Source organism: Raphanus sativus, chromosome 1 (genome assembly GCF_000801105.2).
Source record: "Raphanus sativus cultivar WK10039 chromosome 1, ASM80110v3, whole genome shotgun sequence".
Classification (NCBI taxonomy): domain Eukaryota; kingdom Viridiplantae; phylum Streptophyta; class Magnoliopsida; order Brassicales; family Brassicaceae; genus Raphanus; species Raphanus sativus.
In genome coordinates this window covers 13247179-13274155 of record NC_079511.1, presented here as the reverse complement: position 1 = coordinate 13274155, position 26977 = coordinate 13247179, and the positions used below count along the sequence as shown (strand labels likewise).

The window sequence follows — 26977 nt, the reverse complement described above, 5'->3', positions numbered from 1 at the left end:
AGATCCACTAGATAATCAGTCACTTATCTTTCCATTGTTATTTTGAAAGATTAATCCAGATGTGTATGGTCAGAGTTTTCAAATCCAGCTTTCACATCTCTCCAGAGCGAGCTCACTTCAAAGTATACTGGTAGAATAGAAATTGGCAACACCAAGAAAATCTCTTCAACTCGATATGAAAGAACCTCAATTTCCTGATGCAGTGAGAACGTATAACCCAACCTTTTTGAAGACATTGTTAAATCCTGATGCAAGTGAGAATTATAAGCCGACCTTTTGAAAACTTTGTTAAATCCTGATGCAGTGATGAGAACGTAGAGTGGGACATTTATGTTTACTTTCGTATATACTTGGGAGACTATCTTACCACATAAGGAAAGTTAAATTACGTCAAATTTGTGATGCATATTATTAGCATATATCCCCATGCAATGATGCAAAAGATGATATAAACACATACTGATCTGCTTTTTTTTTCCTTTTTGTCAATATACGGATCCATATCAAATTAGATATTGGAAGATGTATCAATATGGAAATGTAATAAGGTATGGTGGGTCATTTTATACACCACGTGTAATTAACACCCTATAGATATGAGGACCACGCCATATCTATCTGATATATGCTTGAGCTTAATTTTATTTTGACTTTCAATGCTTCAACCTAATTTATTATACAAATGTATTTTTGAGGCCCTATCTCTCTATACGGCAACGAATGCTAAGAACCGCCACTGTGATTGACGGAGCTCTCTCATGTTTGCCTTCAGAGACACGGCAAAATCCACCGCCAAAAAATAGAGTTCTAAAGTTTTTTTACCATCAATGTTTCGAGACAAAGGTTTTGCGGAAAACACCAAAATTCTTCTTTTTATTTTCTAAATTTGGAGGGTCCCTTGACCACAAAGTACAATTCCGAGAACGAAACAGCATTAAAAGCGTAAAAAGAACAAATCTTGGAATCTAGCAATCGGCCTAATTTTGTTACATAATTAAGCCGTATGCATGACGAACATAACAATGAATCGCAGCACTTTTCTTTCTACATACTGAGTACATTATTTTTGGTATATATATATATATATATATATATATATATATATATATATATATGTACTAATGTACACATCTCTAGTGAAAACCTGAATAGGCTAGATTATCATTTGACTTACATTAATTAACATCGTCTCTTTAAACATGATCACAAAAGATATATTGTACGACACTCCAATGATATTTATCTTTTTATCTATACTATTAAAACAGAAACATTCTGAAAAAATCTACTTAAACAAAGTTATTGCACCTATTTAATTTTAAGTTAGCCTATTATATAGAAGTGGAACCAATTATAATAACACACCTTATTATAACAACAATTTAAAACCTACAACATTTTAACAACCCACGTTTTCCGGTGATAATTATAACAACAACTATTATCCTATTACAATTAGCAATCCACATTTATTTTAATCAAACTAATGTACAAGATATCGTGACTTTCTAAACATATGATTTAAACTATATAATATTTCATATGTTAGTTTCTCTGTACCAATATCCTTTAATATTCCATTATGCATTTGATATAAACGAGATAAAATGTTTCAATACGGAGGATTCAAATTTTATCCGAAACCGAAACTATAAATGAAAACCTAAAATCTAAAAAAAACTGTAATACCAAAAATATATTTAAAATATCCAAATATACCTAATATACACAAAATAATTCGGATACTTTGGATACCCAATCGGGTTTCGAATAGGATCCAGATTCGAACATAGACCTATGAGAACAAAACTATAGAATAAGTTCTTTGCTCGGAACATGGATCTAAACTGAACTTGTGTTTTTCAGGTCGGTTTTAGTTTTGTCTTTTGGAATCCGGTAGAATCTCATATTTAAGAGAGTTATATAAAAGTATACATATAAAATCTCAAATAAATTAATTCAAAATTATATAGTTTTAAACAAAAATTCTTTTTCAACATAATACGTTTTTGAAACAAAATAATGTACAACATTCTAAACTATTAATTTATTTCGAATTTTATAATAAAAAATCCGCACTTTTGAAGCGCGGGTCAAAATCTAGTTATTAGTTAAAAGTATAACATTGAATTTAACAGTATAGACACTCTCAAAGCAAAAGAATTCTGATGGAACATGTAGAGGAGGATTTTTATTCAGAGCTCGAATCAACTAATACATGTATTGGTAGCCTTATAGGATTGTTCTTTGACTTTGCACCACCGATTTAGGTTTATATATGATCCATTCCAATTTTTTTTCTGTTCAACTTAATATTAGGAGTGGTAACCAGGGCTTCTAGTTCTGGTGGTAAAGAGCTCACGACTGTGAGTTCTGTCATTTGAGTTCGAATCCCGGCCACTAAAAAATTTACATGCAGCAATGCCAGCGCCCGAGATCAAAGACTATTCACGGTGACCCACATGGTGACAAGCGCAAGTTAGGTCTTTAGTCGCTTAAATCTCTAATCTGAACCACCTCGGTGAGGTGAAGACACTTTGTTATCAGAAAAATATTATGGGTGGACGCGAATCAAATATTTTATGGATATCCCATTTTTTATCTACTTTGCTTCAGAAAAATATGAATATCTGATTTTCCGTATATCCAGAAAATTTATAGATATTTGTAAATATTTACTGATGTCTCACCCCTTTTGTTCAACAAAAATAAATTTAGAAAAAGCCGTACAATTTTATCTTCAAAAATATCTTTAACATAATATAAATAAAGATTAGTGAAAATATATGTTTCATGATTTTTAAAAATTAAAAATGCTCTTATAAAACATAAAATTTGAGAAAATACAGTTTTTATAAAGAACATATATTCCTTTATTAATTTAATACTTTCATAAGTAATTTTATAAACAAAATTAATAAATTTATATGTTAAAGTAATAGTAGAATAATACATTTAAATTTCTGTTATCTAATTGTATGTATACATATATATGTATAAAAGTCGGAGCAGATCAAATATTTGACTCTGAAATATTTAGTATTTGTGATTTGTTTTTTTAACAGATATTGATTTTTTTTTTCTTTGAAAACTTACGGATACCTAAATTGTTTGGATCAAATAGAAACGAATAATGAATCGAATCAAAGTTAACAGATAAAATGTCCAATCCTAGTTAATATCTTTATGCTGACAAAGTGAAAAAAAATTGTTTTTAAACTTATTTTCAGTATAGGAGCTCAAACACATGATATATAATTTATATCTTAGGATAGCTCTAAATTTTATTTTTTATCACAACTATAGCACACAATGTTAAAATAGCCAAACTATGTTCTATTAAAGAGGAAAAGGACATTTTATTCATATAGGGTTCTAGACATTAGGGGAGAGTGGGGTTCTATATATAATTAAGATTTAAAAGTTAAAATAATAATTTTAAAAATGTTTTCAAAGCGAATCTTTTAATTTTAAAATATTGTTTTTAAATTTATAAAAATATGAAAGAAAAGTAAAATTTGGAATCGAATAAAGTGTTTTTCCAAAATAAATAAAAATTATTTTTTATTTAATTAAATATTTATTTATATTGATACATCCAATGTATTTAAACCCAACTCGGATGCTGAACCAGATTCCTCTAAGCCATCGGGTCACTAGATCGACCATAGTTGAAACGTGGATTAATAGATTAATAAATTGTTATATAAAACATATATATAAACATAATGCTATTACATTACAAGAAAGCATATATACCAAAACACACATAATACAATGACAGATAAGCTTGCACGTGGTACCAAGAGATTTCCTTCTGCTTTGCTTATGTTGGTTCATTGATTCCAGCATAGTTATACGAGTCAGTAACTGTTACTAGATAATAGTAATTGTTGTTGTCATAAAACAAAGATAGATAGCATCACTTATAAAGTGTCAAAAATAGCTTACTCCACTTTGAATCCTTTATATTAAATTTACACTAAATATGTGATTTTACATCAGTTAAAATAGATGATGGTAATAGTAACTTCATTACCATCACTTGAAATAAAATTGACACAAGTCAATATTAATTTATATCACTTATAGATAACCAACGCAAATGTATAAATTTGCGTCAATTACATAACTGAAATATTTGATTAGCATCGATTTAACTACAAAAGAAGGTGTTGTTAATAAAAAATTGCAGATAAAAAATGGGAAATCGTCCAAAAATAAACTAAACTTTTAAAGAATTGCCAAAAGAAACCTGTACATTTGTCTGGCCAATAAAACCCTGAACTTTTATCGACTTATTTAGATTATTAAGAAACTTACGATTGACTGACCAAATTAGCATACCGTTAAACGAGAGTTAAGACAGCGTTAATTGTTGGCGTTAAGTGAAACGATGTCGTTTCATTTTACACGATTTGAAAATAAAAAATGGTACACACCGGGGTTCGAACCCAGATTATTTGGATCAAATAGCAAGGTATTTTACCACTGAACTTTTATCGACTTATTTAGATTATTAAGAAACTTACGATTGACTGACCAAATTAGCATACCGTTAAACGAGAGTTAAGACAGCGTTAATTGTTGGCGTTAAGTGAAACGATGTCGTTTTATTTTACACGATTTGAAAATAAAAATTGGTACACACCGGGGTTCGAACCCAGATTATTTGGATCAAATAGCAAGGTATTTTACCACTGGTCTAGTGGCTCATTCAATGTAGGAATAAACACGTTTAGTTTTATTTGGTATTGATTTTCAATATAAAAAATTCTTAAAAAATTTAAAAGGTCTTTAAAATTTCAAAAATTTGAAAAATAAAGATTTTTTTTATAAAATTAATTTTGAAACTGAAATTAAATATAAAATTTTATTTTTCCTTTAAAAATCAAAAATCTTCCAAAATTTTCATTTTTAAAAACAAATTCAAAAAAAAAGTTCATTTTAGGATTAAAAATTTTGAAAATAAATAAAAAAGAAACTAAAATAGCAAAAAATATTATAAAAATAAATTCGAATCTATAAAAAAAAATATTTTTTTATTTTTTTTCAAAATGCCCAAAAATAAAATTTTCATTTTTCAAATTATTAAAAGAAAAATTGAAAAAATAAAATAATTCGAAAACAAAATTCAAAAAAGTGATAAAAATTTTCAAATCTGAAAACATAGAATCAGAAACTATAAAAAAATAATTTATTATTATTATTATTTTCTGATTATATGTTTTCAGATTTAAACGAATTTATAACTTTTTGGAATTTTTTTCGATTTTTTTCGATTTTTTAAAATTTTTTTTATAATCCGAAAAATGAAAATTTTCTTTTTTGGAATTAATTTTTCAGTTTTTAGGAATTTTAAAAATCTTTTTAAGTTTTTAGATAATTTTTTTATATTCAATCAATACCAAATATAATTAAATGTGTTAGTAATTTCCTTGATTGAGCCACTAGCCCAGTGGTAAAGTACCTTGTCATTTGATTCAAATAACCCGGGTTCGAACCCAGTGGTCGACTTGATTTTATTTTAAAAATCATCAAAAATGACGTCGTTTCATCTCATTTCAAAATGACGTCGTTTCACTTAACACCAACATTTAACGATGTCCAGGTTTCTTTTGGCAATTCCTGAAAAGTTCAGTGTTTTTTTTGCCGATTTCCCGATAAAAAATTTACAGCTAAAAATACTGTCTTGTATTCTCTGCCGAATTGAAAAGTAAAATTTAGCAAAATGTTTCTCTTGACAAAACCCACTGTGAGCAGTTACAATTAAGTTTAGATTCTCTCTTTCTCTATCCCTCTCTCCCTCACTCTCTCTAACTTCAATCTGATTATTTTGGTTCTTGGTTAAAGGGTGGGCGTGAGCAGAGGCGGTGGTCGTGAGCAGAGGCGGTGATAAGTGAGCAGCATTCGGCAGGTCGTGAGCAGAGGGTGTTTAGATTAGGTTTCTACCATTTTATGGTTTAGATTAGGTCACTTTTAATTTAGTTGTGTAAATGATTTAATTTAAATTATAAATAAAATTTGATTTATTTTTATCTATTTAAAATTTTTTCTTTTTAAAATAGCCATAAATTTGTTTCGACTTATTTGCCACGAAATACAATTTTACAGTCATTTATAAAATCTGATATTAAGTTTAGGATCATTTATATATATATATATATATATATATATATATATCAATTAAAATAGTTGATATAAGTATTTAATATCAATTATTACAACTGAAAAAATATTAATATCATTTATTCTGAATGACAGATATTTTAGCATCTATGATATATATTCACATCAGTTGTGATAAATGATGAAAGTAATTGCATTATTCGTTATAGGATGTGATTGGTTGGGTTGTCGAAGGTGATTTTAGTTTTAATTTTTACCTACAACCCTTAAAATCACCAATAATGCTTTATATTGGTTTTTAAAGCTACATAAAAAATAGAAAAATGGTTGTAACAACCTTATTTTTTAAAACTCCATTTTTTGTTATAGAAAATATATTGTTGTAACGATAAATTTTAAAGTTACATCACTTAAATCTAAATCAAAAAATTCTATAACCTAAATCTTACGGTAAATTTTCAACAGTTACAGCGGAATCAATCATCCCATAGTTGTTATAAAGTATTAGAGTTATCATTTTCGGAGCCACTTAAATTGTTGATGTAAATTCATTTGTGTCAATCAGAAAAATGATATTAACAAAATCTATAAATGATACACTAAGTCTTGTTTCTTGTAGTGTTAACCCTTGAAAAATATAAGTTGATATCATGTTTTATTTACAAAGTATAATGTAATATTTAACTTTTTGTTTTAATTTCAATTTTCATCCACCATAAAGTAATTGTATAATCTTATATATTAAAACAGAATTCATGACTTCTTTCATGTGTGTGATTTCTTTAATTTGGATCATCCTTTAATTTTTATGAAATGTATTTTATTAAGACTAATAATATATAGAATCTTTTAACTACTTTAATCATAATATCTTTTGATATCTTTTCATTTTAAATATAAATATATATTTTAAAAATTCTAACAAATCTTTTAAAATCATAATCAATCACTGTAAGAGAAAATCATTATATCGAGTTAAATATGATAAATTATTTTTTTTTTCTTAAGTATTTATGTTCAAAATATAATATGTTGGTAAACCGGGTTAACATTAAAAAAACTATATAATACACGTATAAAAGTTAACATGTGTTTCATTAAATCTAATAATATGATATTTTCATCATGATATTTATTAATTTTCAATATAAATATTTATTTTAACAAATCTGTTGAAAAATATTTTAACAATGTCATAATTTTCAAAACGTTTATGTAAATATTTCAACTAATTTTGTAATTAGCAATGAACTATTATTATACATTAATATATATTCAGTTATTATTTATAAAATGAAAAATAAAAAATAATCTTATTTTATTCTATTTATTAGAATAATTCATGTTAAAATAAAATTATTATATTGAACTAAATATGATTAATTTATGTTAAGTTGATAAATTAATAATTTTATTTTCATAAATATAAATATTTATGCTAAAAATATAATACGATGAGATAACGACTTAACATTTTAAACTATATAATACATGTATAAAAACTGACATATCTTAGACTTTTGTATATATAATAATATATTATCTAAAATGAATAAATGTAAGAAAATATTACTAATAGAAAATTCAGAGTTGAAGGTTGGCATGTAAAAATGAGCATAAATTTTATACAAAAGAATTTTGAATATGTTGTTTAATACATATATTAGTTTATTCTATAAAGAAATGCAAATACAATAAGATAAATGTATAATAAGAAACGACAAATACATGTGACAGTTTTAAACAATTGATTAATTATAACATGTAAACTATAAATTTATTGTATTTGAAATAGTTATATAAACATTTAAATATATGATTACCGTTAAAAATACAACTAATGATCTAAAATTAATATATAAGTATATAAAACTGAAAACAAACACACGCACGCTTGCGCGGATCAAAACCTAGTTGTCATTAATTCTTTAGTGAATTCTATTTTGGTCATTTTCCTTCTTATGTGTTTTTTGTTCAAAAGAAAACTTATGGTCTTTTGAGAAGTTTGCCGTATAATTTATCTTAAGCTGACTAGACTACTAGCTTCTGGTTTTGGTTTATTAGGAAGTACAAGTTCACTATCTAGGGACTATATTAGTTCTAATATTTCGCAAATGCTAATAAAATGTTAGTGTGTAGTTAAGGACCGCGCTAACTATCTGAGTAGCTGATATATCATATATGCTTGAGCTTAGTTTTATTTTGGTTTACAAAATTTCTATCTTTATCAGTATATATGTATCTGGATACTGGATATACACGTATTTGTGACCTTATCTCAATGCTGAAGAGGATACCATAAGCCGCCAGTGTTATAGACGGACCATTCTCACATTTGACGTCAGAGACACGGCAGAGTCCACAGGTAAACGAAAGGTACAGTTTAAAACCTTTTTGCCATCAATTTTTGCCGGAATCGAGATAAAGATTTTGCAGAAAACACCAAAGTTCTTTTAATTTCTTTCCTATAACTGGAGGGTCCCTTGCTCACAAGATAAGATTCTGAAAATGAAACAGCATTAAAGGCGTAAAAAGGGCGAACCTTGTATTGTAGCCATCGGTCTCTTGTTTAACTTTATTTGGTTTCTTTGATAATTATGTATACCGTAAGCATGACCCAACACGATCACTATTTGGCTTTTGGGTTTTGGAAGAAGGAAGAAGAAAGAGGTTAGCTGATAGTTTTGAAAAGTCTTTGATGCATGTATGAAAACATGCATTAAATTCATAAAGTTTCTACTGATATCTACACTCTTGTCCTTATAGCTTCGGACGTCGATTCGATTTTAAGCAAATGCATTCTTTATCCACTCATCTCAAGTGAATAGAACAAGTTGTAAATAGATCTGACGGAGTTTCATTGTAAATTCAAGGGACTAGCTAAAACTTAAAAAATTTGAGTATATATATCTACTCAAAGCCTTTAATGTCATAAAAAATAGAACAAGTTGTCACTAAAAAAAATAGTCCCACTTTGTTCACGTAATTAACAAACAAATTTACCGATCTTTAAAGAAGTAAAGAATTCTGTAGAAGATTTATCAAGTATGTAATGATGATTTATTGCCCACCCATGTTTTCAGTTTTGACGTCATTTACAAAGTAAAACTATTAAAACGTCAATTAATGTAGTAAAACTATATTTTTGTTTTTAAACTAGTATGTGGAATATTTCATTTTACTATTCCGCTATTAACACTACTCTCTAATCAAATAATACAAGTTCCCACAAGAATAGTTGAGGACAATCTTGTCTATGCAACTCCTATATAAACACACAGAAAACCATCTTCAAATTCACCATTTCAACACACAAAAACAAACACCTTCACTCCTCTTAAGTTCTAACTCTTTAGTTCAGAGCAAGGAACGCAAAACCCTTCCATAAAAATGGTTGACCAGAAGAATCTCGGACCTCAACCTATGACTCCATTCTCCGCATTGACCCCGCACCGTGCCATAGCCTCACGACCGCGCCGCCTCATCTCTGCCACAACCCTCGAGATGATACTTGAGGAAGAGACAGCACCAGAGGAAAATCGTTCTAGCGCTGACACTGCGATGGATTCTCTTGTGGTATTTCCGGCAACCTCTTTTCTATTGTACGGAAGCTGCAAGTGCCCTTGATGTTTAATTTTCACCACAAAGCTATTGAAGAATGGTGTTTTTCAGTTCTCTTGTAATATTTCAGTTATATATGGAAGTCTGGTGTCAATCATGTGTTGATGCTTTGTTTATGTAAATGTTATATCAAAATTTTTCCGCTTCTATATAATCACTGAATTAATCATGTCAAAAGTTTATTAAAACTACAGTATGTTCTTCTTGGTTTCACAACCAAAAGAAGTATCTTGGCTGTGCCTTAATTAAGACTGTTTCTGATTACAAAACTTGAAATTTTTTATCGGTTGAATGCTTATTTTATTCACAAGGAAAAAATTGGAATGTATTAAGATTCTTCTTCCGTTCTCTGTTTCACATAGCTTTGATTAGGGATAGATATTCATATAGCCGTTCGGGTTTGAATTCGAATCTATTAGAATTTTAGATTTTTGGAATTAAAGACTTCAAATCTTTACGGGTTTGTTTTGAATATTTGGATGGCGAATCAATATATATTTCAAGTATTTTGGTGATTTGATTATTGTTTAACTATTATAAAAATTAATTTTTACTGTTTATATGTGTGTATATATATAAAGTATTTTGAACATCTTATATTTGGATATTTTGGATATTAAATCTAAATATAATTAATGTATTCAAGTATATAAATCTGATATATTCTGATATCTGAAATATTTTGGTTCAAAACTGGTTCTTATTCTCTAAATATCAAAGATCCAAACCAAATTGTGCCCACAAAAATTTGAACCGAATCCAAATTTACTAATATTTGAATAGAGCTGAAATTTTTAACCATAAATAAATGAAATCCGAATAAACCTGAACAAAAACCGAACGGGGTATCTCGTCCACTACAAAAGAGTTTGGATAAGTGTTTTGAAATACGACCCGGATCCGCGGTTGAACCGGTAAACACGGTGACTCAATATAAATTCGGTTTGGGTTTTGTGAAAAACCCAAAAATTTAAAAATCCGCAAAAATCCATCAAAACATGAAATCATGTACCAGCTGAACCACTGGTTGAACCAATAAATAATTTTTATATTTTTTAAAGTTTTTAATTATATTTTTAGATTATGTTTTATATTATAAATTTCCAATTAAAAAGTTAGGTTTCTTTCAGTTTTTCTTTTACCATCTTCTCTTCCTATGCCGATCTTTACCAATTTTGTATCTCTCTTTTTGATTTTTTGTTTATTACTAATCCCTACTAGTGGGTTTTACGTGTTCAAAGTTCTAAATTTTACAATGTTTTCTATTCTTTGCCGATTCACGAATGATTATTCACACGGAGCTGAAATTTTTATCCATAAATTTAATTCTTGATTTTTCTAGATATAATAACTCTTAGCTAGTCACAATTTTTTAAAATACTCTAAACTATTTTTTGACATTTTATACATCAAATGAAAATAAAAATATAAAAGTGAAGTTAAGTATTTTCTAAATGTTTTTAAGCATAAGATATATACATATCCAAACTATTCCCTTTGTTCTTAATTAGTTGAAGTTTTAGAAAGAAAAATTTGTTTCAAGTTAAATGAAGTTTTGAGATTTTTAAGGTAAAACTAATAAAATACTATTGATTTATTATGGCTTTTTGTGTTCCCTCTATGAGTAGCATTACTTTTTTTTCTCTAATCAAGTGTTTTGAATATAAATAATATTTTTTTAATCTGTGTGTTTTGTACTAAAACATCATCTAATTAGGAACATAAGGAGTGTTATTTTATGTTTTAAAAAATATTTAAAAATATTAAATTTATTTCAATATTTTTATTTTTAACTAATATATTATTATATAATAAAATTAATTCATTTATTAATTTGTATTTCATCCGCGATCGATCCAATAATCTAATGACTCGGTAAATCATCCGGTTCAGTGTCCGGATTGGTTTTCAAAACATTGGTTTGGACCTTTACTTCTAGTTAAATCTAGGGGTTTTTGTTTATCATTCTAACAGATCCTGGCCTTTCTTGCTATTTTATTGTAGTTTAGGGTTTTCTTCACATTTTGCCCTTAAGAAAAAACATTTATGCCGAAGTCTTCAAAATAAGCCTACCAATCTATAGCAAACTGAAGCCGCTTCAGTTGATAAACCCTAATCTCCATAAACCCTTTCTCAGTCTCCCGATCCTCACATCTTCAATGGCGTCGTTTGAGCGTTTCGACGACATGTGCGACATTAGACTAAAGCCTAAGATTCTCAGAAACCTGCTGTCCGAACATGTCCCCAACGAGAAGCAGCCTCTCGTCAACTTCCAATCACTCTCCAAGGTTGTCTCCACTATCTCCACCCACAACCTCTTATCCGAGGACCAGAAGCTTCAATCTAAGTCCAAATCAGCTGTTGATGAATGGGTTGAGAGGTTACTGGCTCTGGTTTCTTCAGACATGGTACCACATCTTGTCTTAAATCGTATTGAAAGAGAAAGTTTGAGACTTTGGTATTTAAAACGATGGATTTTGTTTTTTATTTAATTGATATAGGCAGATAAATCCTGGGTGGGTATCGTTTTGATGGGAGTGACTTGTCAAGAATGCAGCTCGGGGCGATTCTTTACTTCTTTCTCTGTTTGGTTCAACACTTTACTCTCACATGTTAAGGTATGTGTATGGCTTACTTGCTTGCTCTATGTTGAGGTTTGTTCAATCTTCTAATGTTTTTTTTTGTTTCAAGCAGAATCCAGAAAGTTCTAGAATTGTTCGAGTGGCTTCATGTACTTCAATCTCTGATCTCCTTACAAGGTCTGTAAGAAAAAGTTTTATAGTTTGATTAGAAACCTGTAATTGTTGACACTGAAAAGTTTAGGTTATGTTATGTAATGGTATCAGGCTGTCTAGATTTGCAAATACGAAGAAAGAAGCGGTTTCACACGCTGCTAAAGTTATCTTGCCAATCATTAAACTATTGGAAGAAGATTCTTCAGAAGCACTATGGGTGAGTGTGCCAAATGTTTAAGAAGGGAACTTGAGTTTCTCTTTCTAATATTGATTACTAGAATCCCTCAGTTTAAATTGTTTATTGGATGTGCAGGAAGCCATTCTCCATCTGCTGAGTACAATTGTTGTCTTGTTTCCTGCTGCCTTTCACAGTAGTTATGATCAGGTTGGGCTCTCTTCGCTTCTCTCAAATGTACTTTCTCTCTGGTGTTTTGGTATTAATGAGTTTGTTTGAAATGATATTCCTTTGCAGGTTGAAGCAGCTATTGCCTCTAAAATATTTTCTGCGAAAACCAGTTCTAGAATGTTAAAGGTATTCATCGTTTTATACACTTCTCTGATTCATTATTTTCCATCAACAAAGCAAGGAAGTAATAACAATGTCCACTTCTTTCTTTCTATGTCAACCTTTAGAAATGTGCCCACTTTCTAGCATTGCTCCCCAAAGCTAATAAAGGAGATACTGCCAGCTGGTCCTTGATGATGCAGAAGCTGTTGATATCTATAAACGTACATCTAAGTAACTTTTTTCAAGGTCTAGAAGAAGGTAATTCCTTAATTTCCTTTTTCTTTCTTTCTTTTGTTTGTTTGTTAGTGTTGTCTGATAGAACATGGTGTGGCATGTATTGCAGAAACAACAGGGGGAAAAGCAATGCAACGATTGGCTCCTCCTGGAAAAGACGCTCCTTTGCCCTTGGGAGGTCAAAATGGGAGTTTGGATGATGCAGCATGGAACTCTGAACAGTTGATTGTATCCAGAGTTTCTGCACTTATGTACTGCAGCTCAGTCATGCTAACTAGCTCCTACAAATGCAAGGTAGTGCGGTTTCTTCTTATTCTGGAGAGAGTGAGCTTTCTGCTTATGCGGTGTCCAAAGTTTGGATTGCTGCTCAGCTGACTCCTTACTGCTCTCTCTCTCTCTTGATGTGTGCTAGCTACTCTGTAACTCTATTTGCTTCTGAAAGATCCTAATATTCTTTCTTTCTTTTTCAGCTTAGCATTCCAGTTGCCTCGTTACTATCCCTCGTTAAGCGAGTGCTGGCTGTGAACGGCTCTCTACCAAGTGCCATGCTACCTTTCATGACAGGTATCCAACAAGAATTGGTTTGTGCAGAACTTCCCATTTTGCATTCTTTGGCTCTGGAACTCTTGCGTGCTACCATAAAGAGTATCCGTAGGTAAACCGCTCTCTCTAGTAGCTGAAGCTGTTATTTCTAGCTAATCTGGTTTGTTACATCTATTGGCCAAAACTATATATATATATATATATATATATAATGTTCTGTGCCTTAGGAACTAAACAAGATCCTTGTGATGATTCATTTTTGCAGCCAACTTTTACCATATGCTGCATCTGTTGTGAGACTTGTTAGTAGTTACTTCAAGAAATGTGTATTGCCAGAACTGAGGATAAAGCTATACACAATCACTAAAACCTTGCTCAAATCCATGGGTCTAGGTAAAGTCACAAGATCTTCCCTTTGCTTTGCATTTTCATTTCTCAGGTTGAGGTGATGAAAATAAAGATCACTTCTGCTAATAACATACTTCTTTGACCAGGAGTTGCAATGCAACTGGCAAATGAAGTTGTCTCTAATGCCTCTGTGGATCTAGACCCGAAAACCGTAGAAGGATCTGATGTCGTTTCCAGCACAAACAGAGCTGTTGTCAAGCCTGGCGGTAAAAAAAGAAAGCATTCAACAAATTCAGGAACCGAGGCAGAGAATGCTGCTATTGAAGTGGGAGTCCCTCACAATCACTCTATCAGCCCAATCTCATTGAAGATAGCAGCTCTGGAGGCACTAGAAACTCTTCTCACAACTGTAAGCTCTTTTAACTTATCTATCAAATCCGGTTTTTATTGGCAGTGTTTCAACTTAGTAGGAAAGTTGGACTCTATGGCGTAATTACTTGAATCTTCTACTCAATAGTCAGACCATGTATAACTTTTCTTTCTGGTTTCAGGGTGGTGCATTGGGATCGGATAGCTGGAGAGAAGGTGTCGACAAGCTTCTAATGATGACAGCGAGTAATGCTTGTCAAGGAAGATGGGCCAATGCTGAAACCTACCATTATTTACCTGATAAGTCCACTGGGGATCTGGTAGAGTTTCAGCTTGCAGCACTCCGAGCCTTTTTGTCATCCCTCGTCTCTCCATCACGAGCACGCCCTGCATTCTTAGCTGAAGGGCTTGAGCTTTTCCAAACAGGTAACTAAATATTGTTGGCATGAGTTAAAAAAAGTTAAAACCAAGCTTAAGAAACTGTAAATATTTGATGCATATATATATGGATTTTGTACAGGCAAGTCTCAGGGAGAGATGGAAGTTGCTGGATTCTGTGCTCACGCTCTCATGTCCCTTGAAGTTGTTATACATCCAAGGGCACTTCCACTCGACGGTCTCCCATCACTTAGGGACCAATTCCCGGAAAGCAATTCTCGCGTTGGTGATGATCTTCTATTCAAGGGATGGGCGGCAAACGTGGATGTTGTTCCCTCTAACAACGAGATTCAGAGGAACGTTGACTCGACTTTACCTCTCCAAGAGGCTAAAAGATTGAAACGTGGGAACGATATAGCTACTGTGGATTCTCTGAGTGGCCCAGGTCATACAAATATTGTTGGATCAGAGAATGTTCAAATAGCTGATGTTCCTGAATCACATAAGGAATCTCTAGGACATGTTTCAGAGAAAGATGACATGGCTCCGGAAGAAGTGTATCAAGAAGTAGTGAGCGAGACTCAAGAGGGAGAGGGTGTAGCGGTTAAGGATAGTCTCATGGAGGAAGCAGTAGTTGATAAGAAGCGAGAGTCATTGGATGAATCTGATGATGATTCTATTCCAAGTCTCAAGGCAGATGATTATCTCTCTTCTGATTCTGATATTGAATCTTAATGCAAGAGTTCACAAATCTCTTTTTCTTTCTTTTTTTCTAAGTTCAAAGTTTTGATCATGATTTTCTTTACTTTTGAAGATACTTTCATTGAATAGTTTCCCAACTTCAGAATTCAAATTTTCTTAGAGTTCCGTGTGTAATGAATTCCTCTGCTTGCAAGCTACCAAGCTCACCTCATCTTTACATAACTTTTCAACCTTTCTGTGGAGACATCTCTTTTCTTCTCACCATATCTCTCTTGTCTTATCTTTATTTTGAGTTACAATCTCTCTTCACTGGTTCATTTGAGATAACCTTTAAGAATTCTTGGTCTAAGCTTGAGATTTGACACCTTAAAACCATTTTTTGAAGCAGAATAGATTCCTGCTTTCAAAAGTTAGTCCATCTCTACACTCTCAGCCTCTCTTTCTTAAGAATAAGTCACCCTGTTGACTTAACTCTTATTCTATCTCAGATCATTAAAGGATATCCAGGGCTATGTGACCCTTCTTCTTGAAGAAAGTTGCTTACCACAAACACACCATCGACCCAATAGCCCGAGGAAGATGAAAAATAAAGGTGGTTCATTTAGAATAGGGGAACAGGCTCAAAGACATCAAACACCTTTAAGATCAGTTTTCTTTTTCTTTTGGAACACAAAGTTTGTTACTTCCTTGGGATATATATTTAAATAAATTGCTAAGTGGTAGTTATGCATTCTATAGAAGATTAGCATATACGCCCAATTATTCTGGAGTTTAAACATTAACGAATTCTTTATTTATTTATTTATTTATTTATTATCTTATTCGGATTATATATATATATATATATATATATATATATATATATATATTAAAGAGTATATGTTTAATTATAAATTTATTTTGATGAAACATTGGAAAGATAGATATACTTTTAATATAAATACTTTGAAAAAAATGAAATTGGAGAGAAAAAAGATCATCACTTGTTTATAAACAAATTGATGTTAAAACTAGTATAATTTCAGTTAATCAATTTATATAGATTTATACCAATTTAGACCAACTTAAATCAGTTTAAGATAATTTAAACCAATTTGAACTATTTAATTCAGATTATTAAAAACAAATTGTTTAGTTAGAGTGATTTACTGCCTAGGTGCCTCCTATATTGATTTTTTAGAACCTTGATTGCTAGTATAGTAACTTCAACTTGTATTTGAGATAAGATGGCAAGTTGAAACCTGAATTGTCGCTCTTCATGAAAAATAATGCAAAAGCAATAGTAGTCTACAAGAAACTTGGCAAAACTAAAATATAGAATAAGAACCAGACTCCATAAAACACAGAGACTTCTTTCAAATCTTGTTGAATGCAACAATGTCACAACTCTGGACGTACTCATTGATTGGCTCGACCGTCAGCTGCTCTTCTATCATGGTGTCAACAGACACAAGGTCGTCAACTATGGTGCACATGATCTGCAACTTCTTGATACCGTAACCAACCGGGACAAGCTTTGATGCTCCCCAGAATAGTCCTTCCATCTGAATGGATCTCACAGCTTCCTCTAGCTTCTTCATGTCAGTTTCATCATCCCAAGGCTTGATGTCAATCAAAACTGATGACTTCCCAGCTAATAAAGAAAAACATAAATCAATTAGAATGCAAGACATACCATCTTAAGTAAATCACAAGTATAAAGACAAAACCAAACTTACATTCCTTCTTCTTTGTAGATGCCTTGACAGAAACTGCTCTCTCTTCATCTGTCTTCTTTTCCTCTTCCATCTCCTCTCCGAAAAGGTCAACATCATCTTCTTCTTCTTCATTACTATCACCATCCTACAATTATGCACATATCTATGATCAATCTTTCTCATCTAAAAACTATAAAAAGACATTATAAGAAAAATAAATAAAAACAATATAGAGTACCTTAGAGTCAGCTGCATTGGGAGTAGAAACAGCCACTTCTGTGATTGAGGATGATCCCTCAACAATGACATCACTTCTTTCATCAGAGATACCACTATAAATAGAGAGACACAATTAGTTATAAGGAAATAAAATTATTAGAAGAATCCAAACAAAGAACATCTGATAAACAATAGAAAACAATGATAAGAGCTTACGAGGTCCGCAAGAGGGCAGCAATGTGGTTGTACCAGCGAGATGAGTTCACATACTGTGAAGATGGGGGATCTGAAAGACACACAAATATGGTGCGGTCATCTTTTGAAGCCTTGTACCTGTGTAAAAACATAGACAAATAGGAAACTAGTTGTTACTTTTATTGTTCGAAAAAGGTTAAGAGATTTATGATCTATTCATATTATAATGTAGACAACTTACCCTGTAAGGTAACTGCGAGTGAGAAGATAATCGTCAAGCTTCTTCAATCCAGCATCAGAATTAAGCTCGGGTTTAGCCGTCATTATTTCTGAAGCGCAAACCTTTTCACTGATATATAAAGCAGAAAAAAACATATCAACTATTAAAACCCTAACGATGCATTAGAAAGAACAAGTTACTAGGACATAACTGAAGGAAAGGAAGAATACCCTTTGATCTAGGGTTCCTAATCAATAAGGCCGATTTATCAAACTAAATAAACTGAAGAAAACAACAACAAACCTGAGATACAAGGTGTAATATCGATCGAGGTAATGAATGTTGTGTGTTATTTCTCTTCACCTCTAGGTATTTAATAATTTATACAAAAGTTCTAATACATGCAAAAAAAGGAAACTCTTGTACAACAAAATAAATTACAAATAGGAAAATATCTTATTAAAAGGCCAGGAAAAAACCAATGGTAGTCCCGTGGAGCTTGAGGAACATAAAAATCCAATACTACAAAATCTTGCTTCGATCTCTGGTAACCACCCGAACTACTTTAAATGGTAAGAAGACATGGATCCTGCGAACTAGTCGGTTGATCTTGGTCGTAGATTACCCACGGTTATAAATAAAAAGATAGGAATAGTTTTCATTGTGTTCTTTTTGGGATTTTTTTACTGGGGATCTTTCCTTTTGTTACGAAGAAATAGTTTTTAAAGAGATTAATCATGATGTCGTTGTCTGATCTTTTTTTTTTTACTTCTTTTTGAACGACATAGATTAAACTGATTGACTGACTGATAAATAACACAATGTGTAATCATGTGTTTAAACTAGGTTTTCATGTGTTTCTGCGGATACATAAGAAACAAAAACAATTTAGATTGCGAATTTATCTTTACTGACCGCGAAATCATTGTTGCAGATAAATCACCATTTTAAAGGTGCCATGACAAAAACTTAAAAACACTTCAAGCTACTACTCATAACTACTACGACTTAGATGCTCTGTTGAAGCTTTGAACAGTTAGCTTTGTTCAAATGTCTTTCTAACAGCATCATTTTGTTGTTGAAAAGTATTTATAAAACAATTTTGATGCATTACTATACCAAAATTCTATTTATTTATGGTGTGTATATGTATCTAGTTCAGCAAAATCAATAGTTTGACATTTGTTGGAAAGAAGAAACTTCAAGCAGGATAACGAAACTGTCTTCTTCATAAATATCAAAATTAAACAGGAGATAAGGCAAACCAAAGCAAAATCAAAAACACGAGTCCACAAGAAACTTGGAAACAATAATCAGATTGCATGAGCGCTTCCTTAAAGCAGAAAAAAAAGCCATCCTCCTGCATTAAAGATTCAACAATAAGTTAATACATCTTACCACCAGATAAAACATCAGCTTTCAAGGATTCGAGGTTAAGGATTCATGAAACTCACAGATTTTGTTGAAAGCAACAATGTCACAGCTCTGGACAAACTCATTGATTGGCTCGACGGTGAGCGTCTCTTCAATCATGGTGTCAACAGAGACGAGGTCGTCAACAATGGTGCACATGATCTGCAACTTCTTGATACCGTAACCAACCGGTACAAGCTTGGATGCTCCCCAGAATAAACCTTCCATCTGGACGGATCTCACAGCTTCCTCTAGTTTCTTCATGTCGGTCTCATCATCCCACGGCTTGATATCAATCAAAACTGATGACTTTCCAGCTAATTTAGAAAAATACAAAACCAATTAGAACCCAAGACGTTGTACCATCTTAAGTAACTAAATCACAAGTGTAAAAAAACAAAACCAAAACCAAAACTTACATTCCTTCTTCTTTGTGGATGCCTTTACAGAAGCAGCTCTCTCTTCAGCAGCCTTCTTCTCCTCCTCGGTCTCCTCTCCGAAAAGGTCAACATCATCATCATCCTCTTCATCCGCAGCATCCTACAGTTAACAAATTCACATCAGACTCACTGATTTACAATAACACAGGAGACATTATGAAACAGAACAGAGACCAGTACCTTGGAATCAGCTGCAGGGGGAGTAGCAATAGTCTCTTCCGCAACTGGGGCTGATCCCTCAACAATGACACCACTTCCCTCAGCAGAGACACCTCTGTAAATAAAGACACCAAAACATTACAAGAGTCCAAACAAAACAAAAAAGTAGGAAACAATGATAGGAACTTACGAGATCCTCAAGAGGGCATCGATGTGGTTGTACCAACGAGAAGCGTTCACAAACTGCGAGGTTGGTGGCTTTGCAAGAGCAGCAAAGACAGTGATATCATCCTTGGAAGCCTGGTACCTGTTAACACAAAAAGGAGACTTAAGTGTTACGATAAAGGTAGAGACTTTAGGATCTGATCTTATTCTTAGAGATGTTCACAGCATTACCCAGTGATGTAACTGCGAGTGAGAAGATGCTCATCGAGCTTCTTCAATCCAGCTTCAGTGTTAAGGTTGGGGAAGGCAGCCATTATTCTCCAAAAGCTCGAACCTTTTCACTGAATAAATACAAAGCAGATCAGAACAGATCAAAAAATACGAAACTTTATAGTATTAAGTAACATGAAACAGCGATTCAATAAGAAACAAGGTTATGCTTGATTGATACCATGAATACTATTACAACGTGACATATACTTTCAGATCGAGACAAAAAAACCTGACAAGTGTGGTAAGGACAACTGATATAACTAAGGATGAAAGAGATGAACAAACCTGAGTTACAAGGAGACTTGAAGATGAGCGACGGAGGCGAGGAGGAGTGGTTGTTGTGCTTATGGAGTTTATGTATCTAATCTCTAGGTTTTTTCTTGTAGTGGGCCTATTTTGGGCCTGTTTTGATTCATAGCCTTTTGAACTATTCGTTTTCTTATCTGCCCATTCTATATGTTTGTGCAACAAAGTGCTGGACATACAAATTCATGTGGTGGACACATACCAAATTTGGTTATTGTAAAGTTTAAACATATATGGATATTATATATAACTGAGAGATAAGAGGATGGGGTTTCTTGAACAAATTTGTGGCTCAAAGAAAAAAGGTTCTGCTTGTGGGGAAATATGGATTCAATATTGGGTCAACATATAGTCTGAGTCTCTAAATGTGGCCTATATGCCTCTCTGACATATGTGATATGTTATGACATACGTTGTGTTTTTTATTCCTTCAAAATATCATTGATAAGTTGAGTAATGCTATTCTAATTTTCAAAACAAAATAGTAGATGGACCCCACTGGATTGCATAGAATAAATTTGCACTCTCAAAAAGTATAGAAGCTTTGAATTTTGGTATCTTCATGATTTTAACTTCTCTTTAATTATTCAGCAGTACTACTCTTGAGGGATTTTTATACGATTTTCTCAATAGTCAATAGAACACCCACACATTGTCTTGTTTAATTATTGTCAACTGTTAAGAACCCTTAGAGCATCTTTATCAATATATTTAATGCATCTTAGAGTATTATAATAAAAAGAAATAATTGAATAAGTGATGAAAGATGTATATTTTGGATTCTACACAAGAAGCATTTTGGTTAGGTTTTCCCACTTATCATATTACTAATTATTATTAAACTTTATTTTTTACATTATTTTATTAAACTTTTACACCTAAGCTATATCTTTTTAGTTATACCATTAAAGATGCTCTAATGTCATGGTACGTTCCAAGTTATAGAAAATAATTTATTTAAATAAAATCTTGAGCTTTTTTAGCTGTTGAGCATGAGGCTGACAAAGGGACAAGTAGAAGTGTAAATGGAGATAACAAAGTTGTACCTGAATCTTGAGCAACTCCAATTGGTATTTTGCTCTCTTTGCATTAGAATAACAAAACAAATTCAAATACGGCCAAGTAAACTGCTACTGAGGTTTTAGAACCATTTAGGCATTATTTTTTATTTCATATTCTTAACTTGGAAAAACAAACCAATTAAATTTATATATTATACATTCGAAAATATTTTAAAGCTATGGAGATATATTACTTTAACAAAAAAATTAAAGATATGGAAATATATTAAGAGTAAAACATGTATTTTGGCAACAAAAAGGTGGAAATCGATGTGAAGTTCTGAATGTGCATCAATAAATGCCTTTGGACAGCGACACGTGCATCACAATCTCGAGCCCGTCGTTAGCTCTGATAACCACACCGAAACCCAAAATCACCCTCTTTTTGCATTGGTCTACTCTTCTAATTAGATTAACCCATTTTATAATGGAAGCCACAAAAATATTTATAGTTATAGTTTATCCACATCATTGAAGACATGTGAAATATATATATAAGAACGTAACGTTTCCCTAAATGGGAATGTATTTGATTAGTTAATCCAAAGCAGGTTTGTAACTTCGTACTTGTGTGAGATGTAACTATTTGTTGATGCCTTAACTTAAAAGCACATATACACAAAATAAAAATGAAATGATAAATGAATTTGTATTGATGAACAAAATTTATCCGATTAGAGCCACCAATAGTAGTGAAGGAAGAAACTTTAGTGTATAAATTCACTAGATATTTAAGCATCAATGTGCCACATGTAGCCCAAATTTAAAGATGAAGTCTTTCTCCTATGCATTTAAAAATGAAAGCGCACTAGTGTATATGAACTGATATGTGTGGAGCACCGTGTATGATCGGTAACTTTCCATATTGATTGTTCGGAGCTGACAAAGACATATACTGTCAACCCCACATATTGACCTGCGTTTTCATATCTTCAGACGAGCGCAAGCGACTTAAAAACTGTTTATTATTTATGTTTGTTCCATGGTTAAGTGAATCGAACTGACATTGTATGTTATAACTTATAACATGTTTGTTTATAATAATCTTTGTTCCAAGTGGATAAATATTCGTTAGTGTTAACTATATATATATATATATATATGTATATATATTTATGTAGCAAATATCGTGTAATTAACTACCCTTATTAGATTTCTTATAAACGCTTTACTTTTTAGGCTTAACAGATTATGAGATGCATTTGCCTTCTTTTTTTTTTGATCGAAGACAACTTGCATTAAGAACTAAAGAAACAGAGTAGTTGCTTACACAGCTGAAACAGAGTGATGAAAAGAGTACAAAGCTGACTTTGCTAAAGCATCGGCAGCAACATTATCTAAGCGGGGAATGAAATTAAAAGAGATAGATTCGAAGGATCTAGCCAAGACTCTGATATCATGGAGAACACCCTTCAAGACAACATCCTGAGCTTGAGAATTCAAGAGGAGAATGAGAGCCTTTGAGTCAGAGAAAACCTTTAAGCATCTGACGAAAGAAGTAGCCGCTGCATCCACTGCAGCTTTAACCGCCAAAGCCTCTGCCACAAGAGCAGAGGGAACATCGCGACGGTGAGAGGAAGAGTTTTCTGAGCACCTGCCGGTTGCATCACAGAGACGCCATCCCAGCCCGCATTGACCTGTAGATGAGTTCCACGCTGCATCCGAAAAAACAGACCATGTATAAGAGTTAGAACAGGGAACAACAGGAAGATGGACCACACGTTGTGGTAATATAGGCTTAGCGAGACAAGCTTGAGCAGCCTGCCACGCACGAGCATCTTGTATTGCCTTTAGCACAGTGCTTTCTTCTGAATAATACTTATTATCAAACACCAGCTTATTCCTATTTGTCCACAAGACCCATAGAAGCCAAGGGTACAATGGAGTACTGCCTAATCCCACCGGTGGTAGGGATATCAGTTTGCAACAGTGTTGTAGGAGGGCCGACACAGAGGTAATTCCTGTAATGGTTGGCTTGTGGAGGCATGGAGTCAGTTCCCAGACCCTTTCCGCAAAAGGACATTGCAGTAAGACATGAAGTTCTGTCTCACGTGCTCCACATCGCTTACATTCGGGAGAGACCGATATACCTCTGCTTTCGATCAAAGATCCTACCGGTAGAGCCTTACTATTAGCTTTCCAGAGAAAGTGTTGGATTTTGGGAGAGGTTTTAACGTTCCATATGCAGGATTTCCAGCTGAAGCTCTGATCAGATATGTTACCTGTGCAAAGTTTAGCGACAGCATAACCTGATTTAGTTGTGTATACTCCTGAGGCATTTAACAGCCACACTCTTTCATCATCCAGCTCAAAGAAACTCGGTATGAGTTTGCACATTGCACCCTCATATTGAGGTAATGTTTCTCGAATAGCTTTGACATTCCATTCTTTTGAAATAGGATCTATCAAACTGCTAACAGACCAGTTCTGGGTCTCTCTCGTTGGTGGGCCTATCGGGGCCAATGGCTTTTCCGTTGACAGCCACGCTTCCCTCCATAACTCTACCTTAACTCCCGAACCCAAAGCCCATCCAAGACCCTTCTGTAGTAAGTCCCGGCCAACCAAGATGCCACGCCAACCATGAGAAGCACGTTGAACCGGCTCTACTTCCAGAAAAAGACTTTTGTGACAGTACTTACCGAGTAAGATCTTTGCGAGCAGGCAATTAGGGGATTTGATGATTCTCCAGGAAATTTTTGCTAACATGGCATCATTAAACTGAGCAAGCTCTCGGAAACCAAGACCCCCCGCACTCTTAGGCACCGACAACTTCTCCCAAGACACCCAACACATCTTCCTTATTTCCGGGGAGAGATCCCACCAAAACCTTGTAAGGACAGATTGAAGCTGTTTGATCAATGATTGTGGGAGTTTAAAACAAGACATCGAGTAGACCGGCATTGCAGCCAGAACAGATTTCAGGAGCACTAGCTTCCCGGCCCCTGACAGAAACCGGGATGTCCAACTGTGAGCCTTTTGGCGCAAGCGATCAACTAGGGCCGCAAATATGTCTCTCTTACGTCTTCCAAAGTGTTCGGGAAGCCCGAGATACTTCCCAATTCCTCCTTCATTTTGGATTTGGAATTGTTCCCGAATCCTCCTTTTGGCTGGCCCCGGGGTTTTACCTGAGAAAGTGATTGACGATTTCTCGAGGTTGATGCATTGGCCAGATGCAGCCTCATAACTCTTGAGGATGTCTATCAGTTTAGCACAGCTACGGGAGTCGGTTCTACTGAAGAACATGGTGTCGTCCGCAAAGAGGAGGTGAGTAATGGCTGGACTGTTGCGGGATACTTTCACTCCCACGACCTCTCCTGATTCTTGTGCTTTCTTGCATAGCCCCGAAAGGACCTCAGTGCAGAGGATAAACAGATACGGTGAGAGGGGGTCTCCTTGTCGTATGCCCCTCGAGGGAACCACTCGACCCTGGGCAGCTCCGTTAACTAGGTAAGAGTATGAAACAGAAGTAACACAAGCCATTATCCAAGAGATCCAAGTCTCATGAAAACCAAACCGAGAAAGCACCTTCCGCAAGAACTCCCATTCGATGCGATCGTATGCTTTACTCATGTCGGTTTTAATGGCCATGCTACACCGAACCGTAGCACCTGACTGCTGCAGGTAATGGAGTATCTCATGGGTTATCAAGACATTATCTGAGATGGCTCGCCCCTTTACAAAGGCTGATTGATGTTCCGAGATAAGTGATGGCAAGAGAGGTTGGAGACGTCGGGTTAGGAGCTTCGCTATGATCTTGTAGTGGGTGTTGCAAAGCGCAATGGGTCGGTACTCTGAGATTTTCCTGGCACTCTTCGTCTTCGGAATCAGTCTCACATGGGTCTCGTTCTGTCTTTCATCCAGAGAACCTGTCTCGAAAAAAGCCTTAATATCTGAGCATATGTCCTCTCCTATAATGTCCCAAAAGGATTGGTAAAAACTCGCGGAGAAACCATCGGGGCCTGGAGCCTTATCCGGATGAATGGAGAATAGGGCTTCCTTGATCTCCATTGATGTGGGAGGGACAATCAATGTCTGATTCATCTCCGTGGTAATTAGCGGGGAGATCCCATCATTAACCACTGAAGAGGAGTCGGACATTTGAGCAGTAAAGATATGAGAATAAAAATTTGTGATGGTGTGTACGATTTCTTCCTCTTTATACACTGCTCTCCCTTCGATATCCTCAAGCACCGAGATCTTATTCACAGCTCGTCTTCCCCGAGTCGAAGCATGGAAAAAACCAGTGTTACGGTCACCACTATGGAGCCAAATAATTCTGCTTCGTTGCCTCCAAAACAGTTCCTCTTCCTTGTATGCCGCTTCTAGAGTAGCTGTGAGTCTTGAGATAGCTTCCTGATCCGGAACCAAACTAGAGAGAGCCGCCTCCAGGTCTGTCTGAGTCTGTCGGATAACTGCGTTGCTGTTTTCGTTCTGTGCTCGAGTCCACTGAATGATACCGTGTCTAACTCTTCCAATCTTGGACACAACAGAATCAAAAGGGTCCTCCTGCCACTGATCTGCCACCATTTGACGTATCTCCGGTTTATCTTTTAGGCGCCTGTCAAACCGAAATAACCCTTTTCTTTTCTTGCGGGAGACGTCAAAGTGTACTACAATGGGCCGGTGATCAGAGCCCTCAAAGCGGAGGTACTCACTGCGCCCTGCTGGAAACCGTTCAAACCACGCACAATTTGCCATGGCTCTGTCGAGACGAGATTGTATGAAATGAGTATATCTCGTACCCCTCCATGACAGATGGTTACCCGAATGTTTAAGGTCCCACAGCCCCATCTGAGCCACAAAGCTTCGGAAGGATAGGAACGATCCTTCCCATCTGGCCGGTCCTCCCACCTTTTCGGAATTATCGAGCAGGTCATTGAAGTCCCCGGTGATAAGCCAAGAATCATCCCTGCCTTGTCCTAATTCCATCAACTTCTGCCAGAACGCTGGTCGGTTTGTCGCTTGTGGAGCTCCATAGATAAAAGACACAAAGCAAGAACTTCCCTGCACCTCAATGAGAGTATCAATAATGTTCGGAGATGAGAAGAGAATGTTAACCTCAATGTCGTCTTTCCAGGATAAAGAAAGGCCTCCAGCTAGGCCGATCGGAGGGACTGTAAAGTGATTAGAGAGCTGGGATTTCCTGAAGAGTTTGAAGAGATCTTCATCTTGATGTTTAGTCTCCATCAGAAATAGAACCGCCGGGGAGATCCGTTTTTCGAACTCCCGAATACGCTGGACTGTCAAGGTGGTCCCAATACC

General features: G+C 34.1%; 4 protein-coding genes across 5 annotated transcripts; 2 read left to right on the top strand and 2 right to left on the bottom strand.

Moving 5' to 3' along the window:
• The first annotated feature begins 9421 nt into the window (after window positions 1-9421).
• Window positions 9422-9904, top strand: LOC108856556 (uncharacterized). The gene has a single exon (XM_018630391.2). The coding sequence runs from the start codon at window positions 9520-9522 to the stop codon at window positions 9754-9756; it is 237 nt and encodes a 78-aa protein (XP_018485893.1). The 5' UTR covers window positions 9422-9519; the 3' UTR covers window positions 9757-9904.
• A 1876-nt stretch (window positions 9905-11780) lies between these two features.
• LOC108860247 (uncharacterized) lies at window positions 11781-15732 on the top strand. Its single transcript, XM_018634175.2, has 13 exons — window positions 11781-12158; window positions 12252-12368; window positions 12445-12509; window positions 12597-12702; window positions 12799-12870; window positions 12958-13017; window positions 13119-13251; window positions 13337-13521; window positions 13698-13882; window positions 14036-14163; window positions 14265-14527; window positions 14670-14913; window positions 15008-15732. Exons 1-13 carry the CDS (start codon window positions 11910-11912, stop codon window positions 15598-15600), a joined length of 2400 nt encoding a protein of 799 aa, XP_018489677.1. The 5' UTR covers window positions 11781-11909; the 3' UTR covers window positions 15601-15732.
• A 1069-nt stretch (window positions 15733-16801) lies between these two features.
• On the bottom strand, window positions 16802-18337 carry LOC108857996 (elongation factor 1-delta 1). Of its 2 annotated transcripts, none has more exons than XM_018631995.2 (6): window positions 18202-18337; window positions 17920-18027; window positions 17700-17816; window positions 17503-17596; window positions 17286-17409; window positions 16802-17200 (listed from the first exon to the last, which is right to left on the bottom strand). In XM_018631995.2, the coding sequence occupies exons 2-6, from the start codon at window positions 18000-18002 to the stop codon at window positions 16923-16925; spliced, it is 696 nt and encodes a 231-aa protein (XP_018487497.1). In that variant the 5' UTR covers window positions 18003-18027; window positions 18202-18337; the 3' UTR covers window positions 16802-16922. The 2 variants fall into 2 exon arrangements, with proteins under 2 accessions (XP_018487497.1, XP_056841787.1); XM_056985807.1 differs by having other exon boundaries at window positions 18129-18235.
• Window positions 18338-19109: 772 nt separating this feature from the next.
• On the bottom strand, window positions 19110-20776 carry LOC108862916 (elongation factor 1-delta 1). The gene is made up of 7 exons (XM_018637220.2): window positions 20634-20776; window positions 20307-20416; window positions 20101-20217; window positions 19932-20025; window positions 19731-19851; window positions 19353-19628; window positions 19110-19258 (listed from the first exon to the last, which is right to left on the bottom strand). Coding segments are annotated over exons 2-7 (693 nt in total). The 5' UTR covers window positions 20390-20416; window positions 20634-20776; the 3' UTR covers window positions 19110-19256.
• Between the last annotated feature and the right edge of the window lie 6201 nt (window positions 20777-26977).

Bases quoted from the DNA above. Each gene is read 5' to 3' on its own strand.
- LOC108856556 (XM_018630391.2), top strand. From the start codon at position 9,520: ATGGTTGACCAGAAGAATCTCGGACCTCAACCTATGACTCCATTCTCC.
- LOC108860247 (XM_018634175.2), top strand. From the start codon at position 11,910: ATGGCGTCGTTTGAGCGTTTCGACGACATGTGCGACATTAGACTAAAG. The intron at 13,252-13,336 runs GTAATTCCTTAA...CATGTATTGCAG, and splicing joins TTTTCAAGGTCTAGAAGAAG to AAACAACAGGGGGAAAAGCA. The intron at 14,164-14,264 runs GTAAAGTCACAA...TTCTTTGACCAG, and splicing joins GCTCAAATCCATGGGTCTAG to GAGTTGCAATGCAACTGGCA.
- LOC108857996 (XM_018631995.2), bottom strand. From the start codon at position 18,002: ATGACGGCTAAACCCGAGCTTAATTCTGATGCTGGATTGAAGAAGCTT. The intron at 17,817-17,919 runs GTAAGTTGTCTA...GTTTTTACACAG, and splicing joins ACTCGCAGTTACCTTACAGG to GTACAAGGCTTCAAAAGATG. The intron at 17,597-17,699 runs GTAAGCTCTTAT...CTCTATTTATAG, and splicing joins GCTGCCCTCTTGCGGACCTC to TGGTATCTCTGATGAAAGAA.
- LOC108862916 (XM_018637220.2), bottom strand. From the start codon at position 20,389: ATGGCTGCCTTCCCCAACCTTAACACTGAAGCTGGATTGAAGAAGCTC. The intron at 20,026-20,100 runs GTAAGTTCCTAT...CTTTATTTACAG, and splicing joins GATGCCCTCTTGAGGATCTC to AGGTGTCTCTGCTGAGGGAA. The intron at 19,852-19,931 runs GTACTGGTCTCT...TGTTAACTGTAG, and splicing joins CCCCTGCAGCTGATTCCAAG to GATGCTGCGGATGAAGAGGA.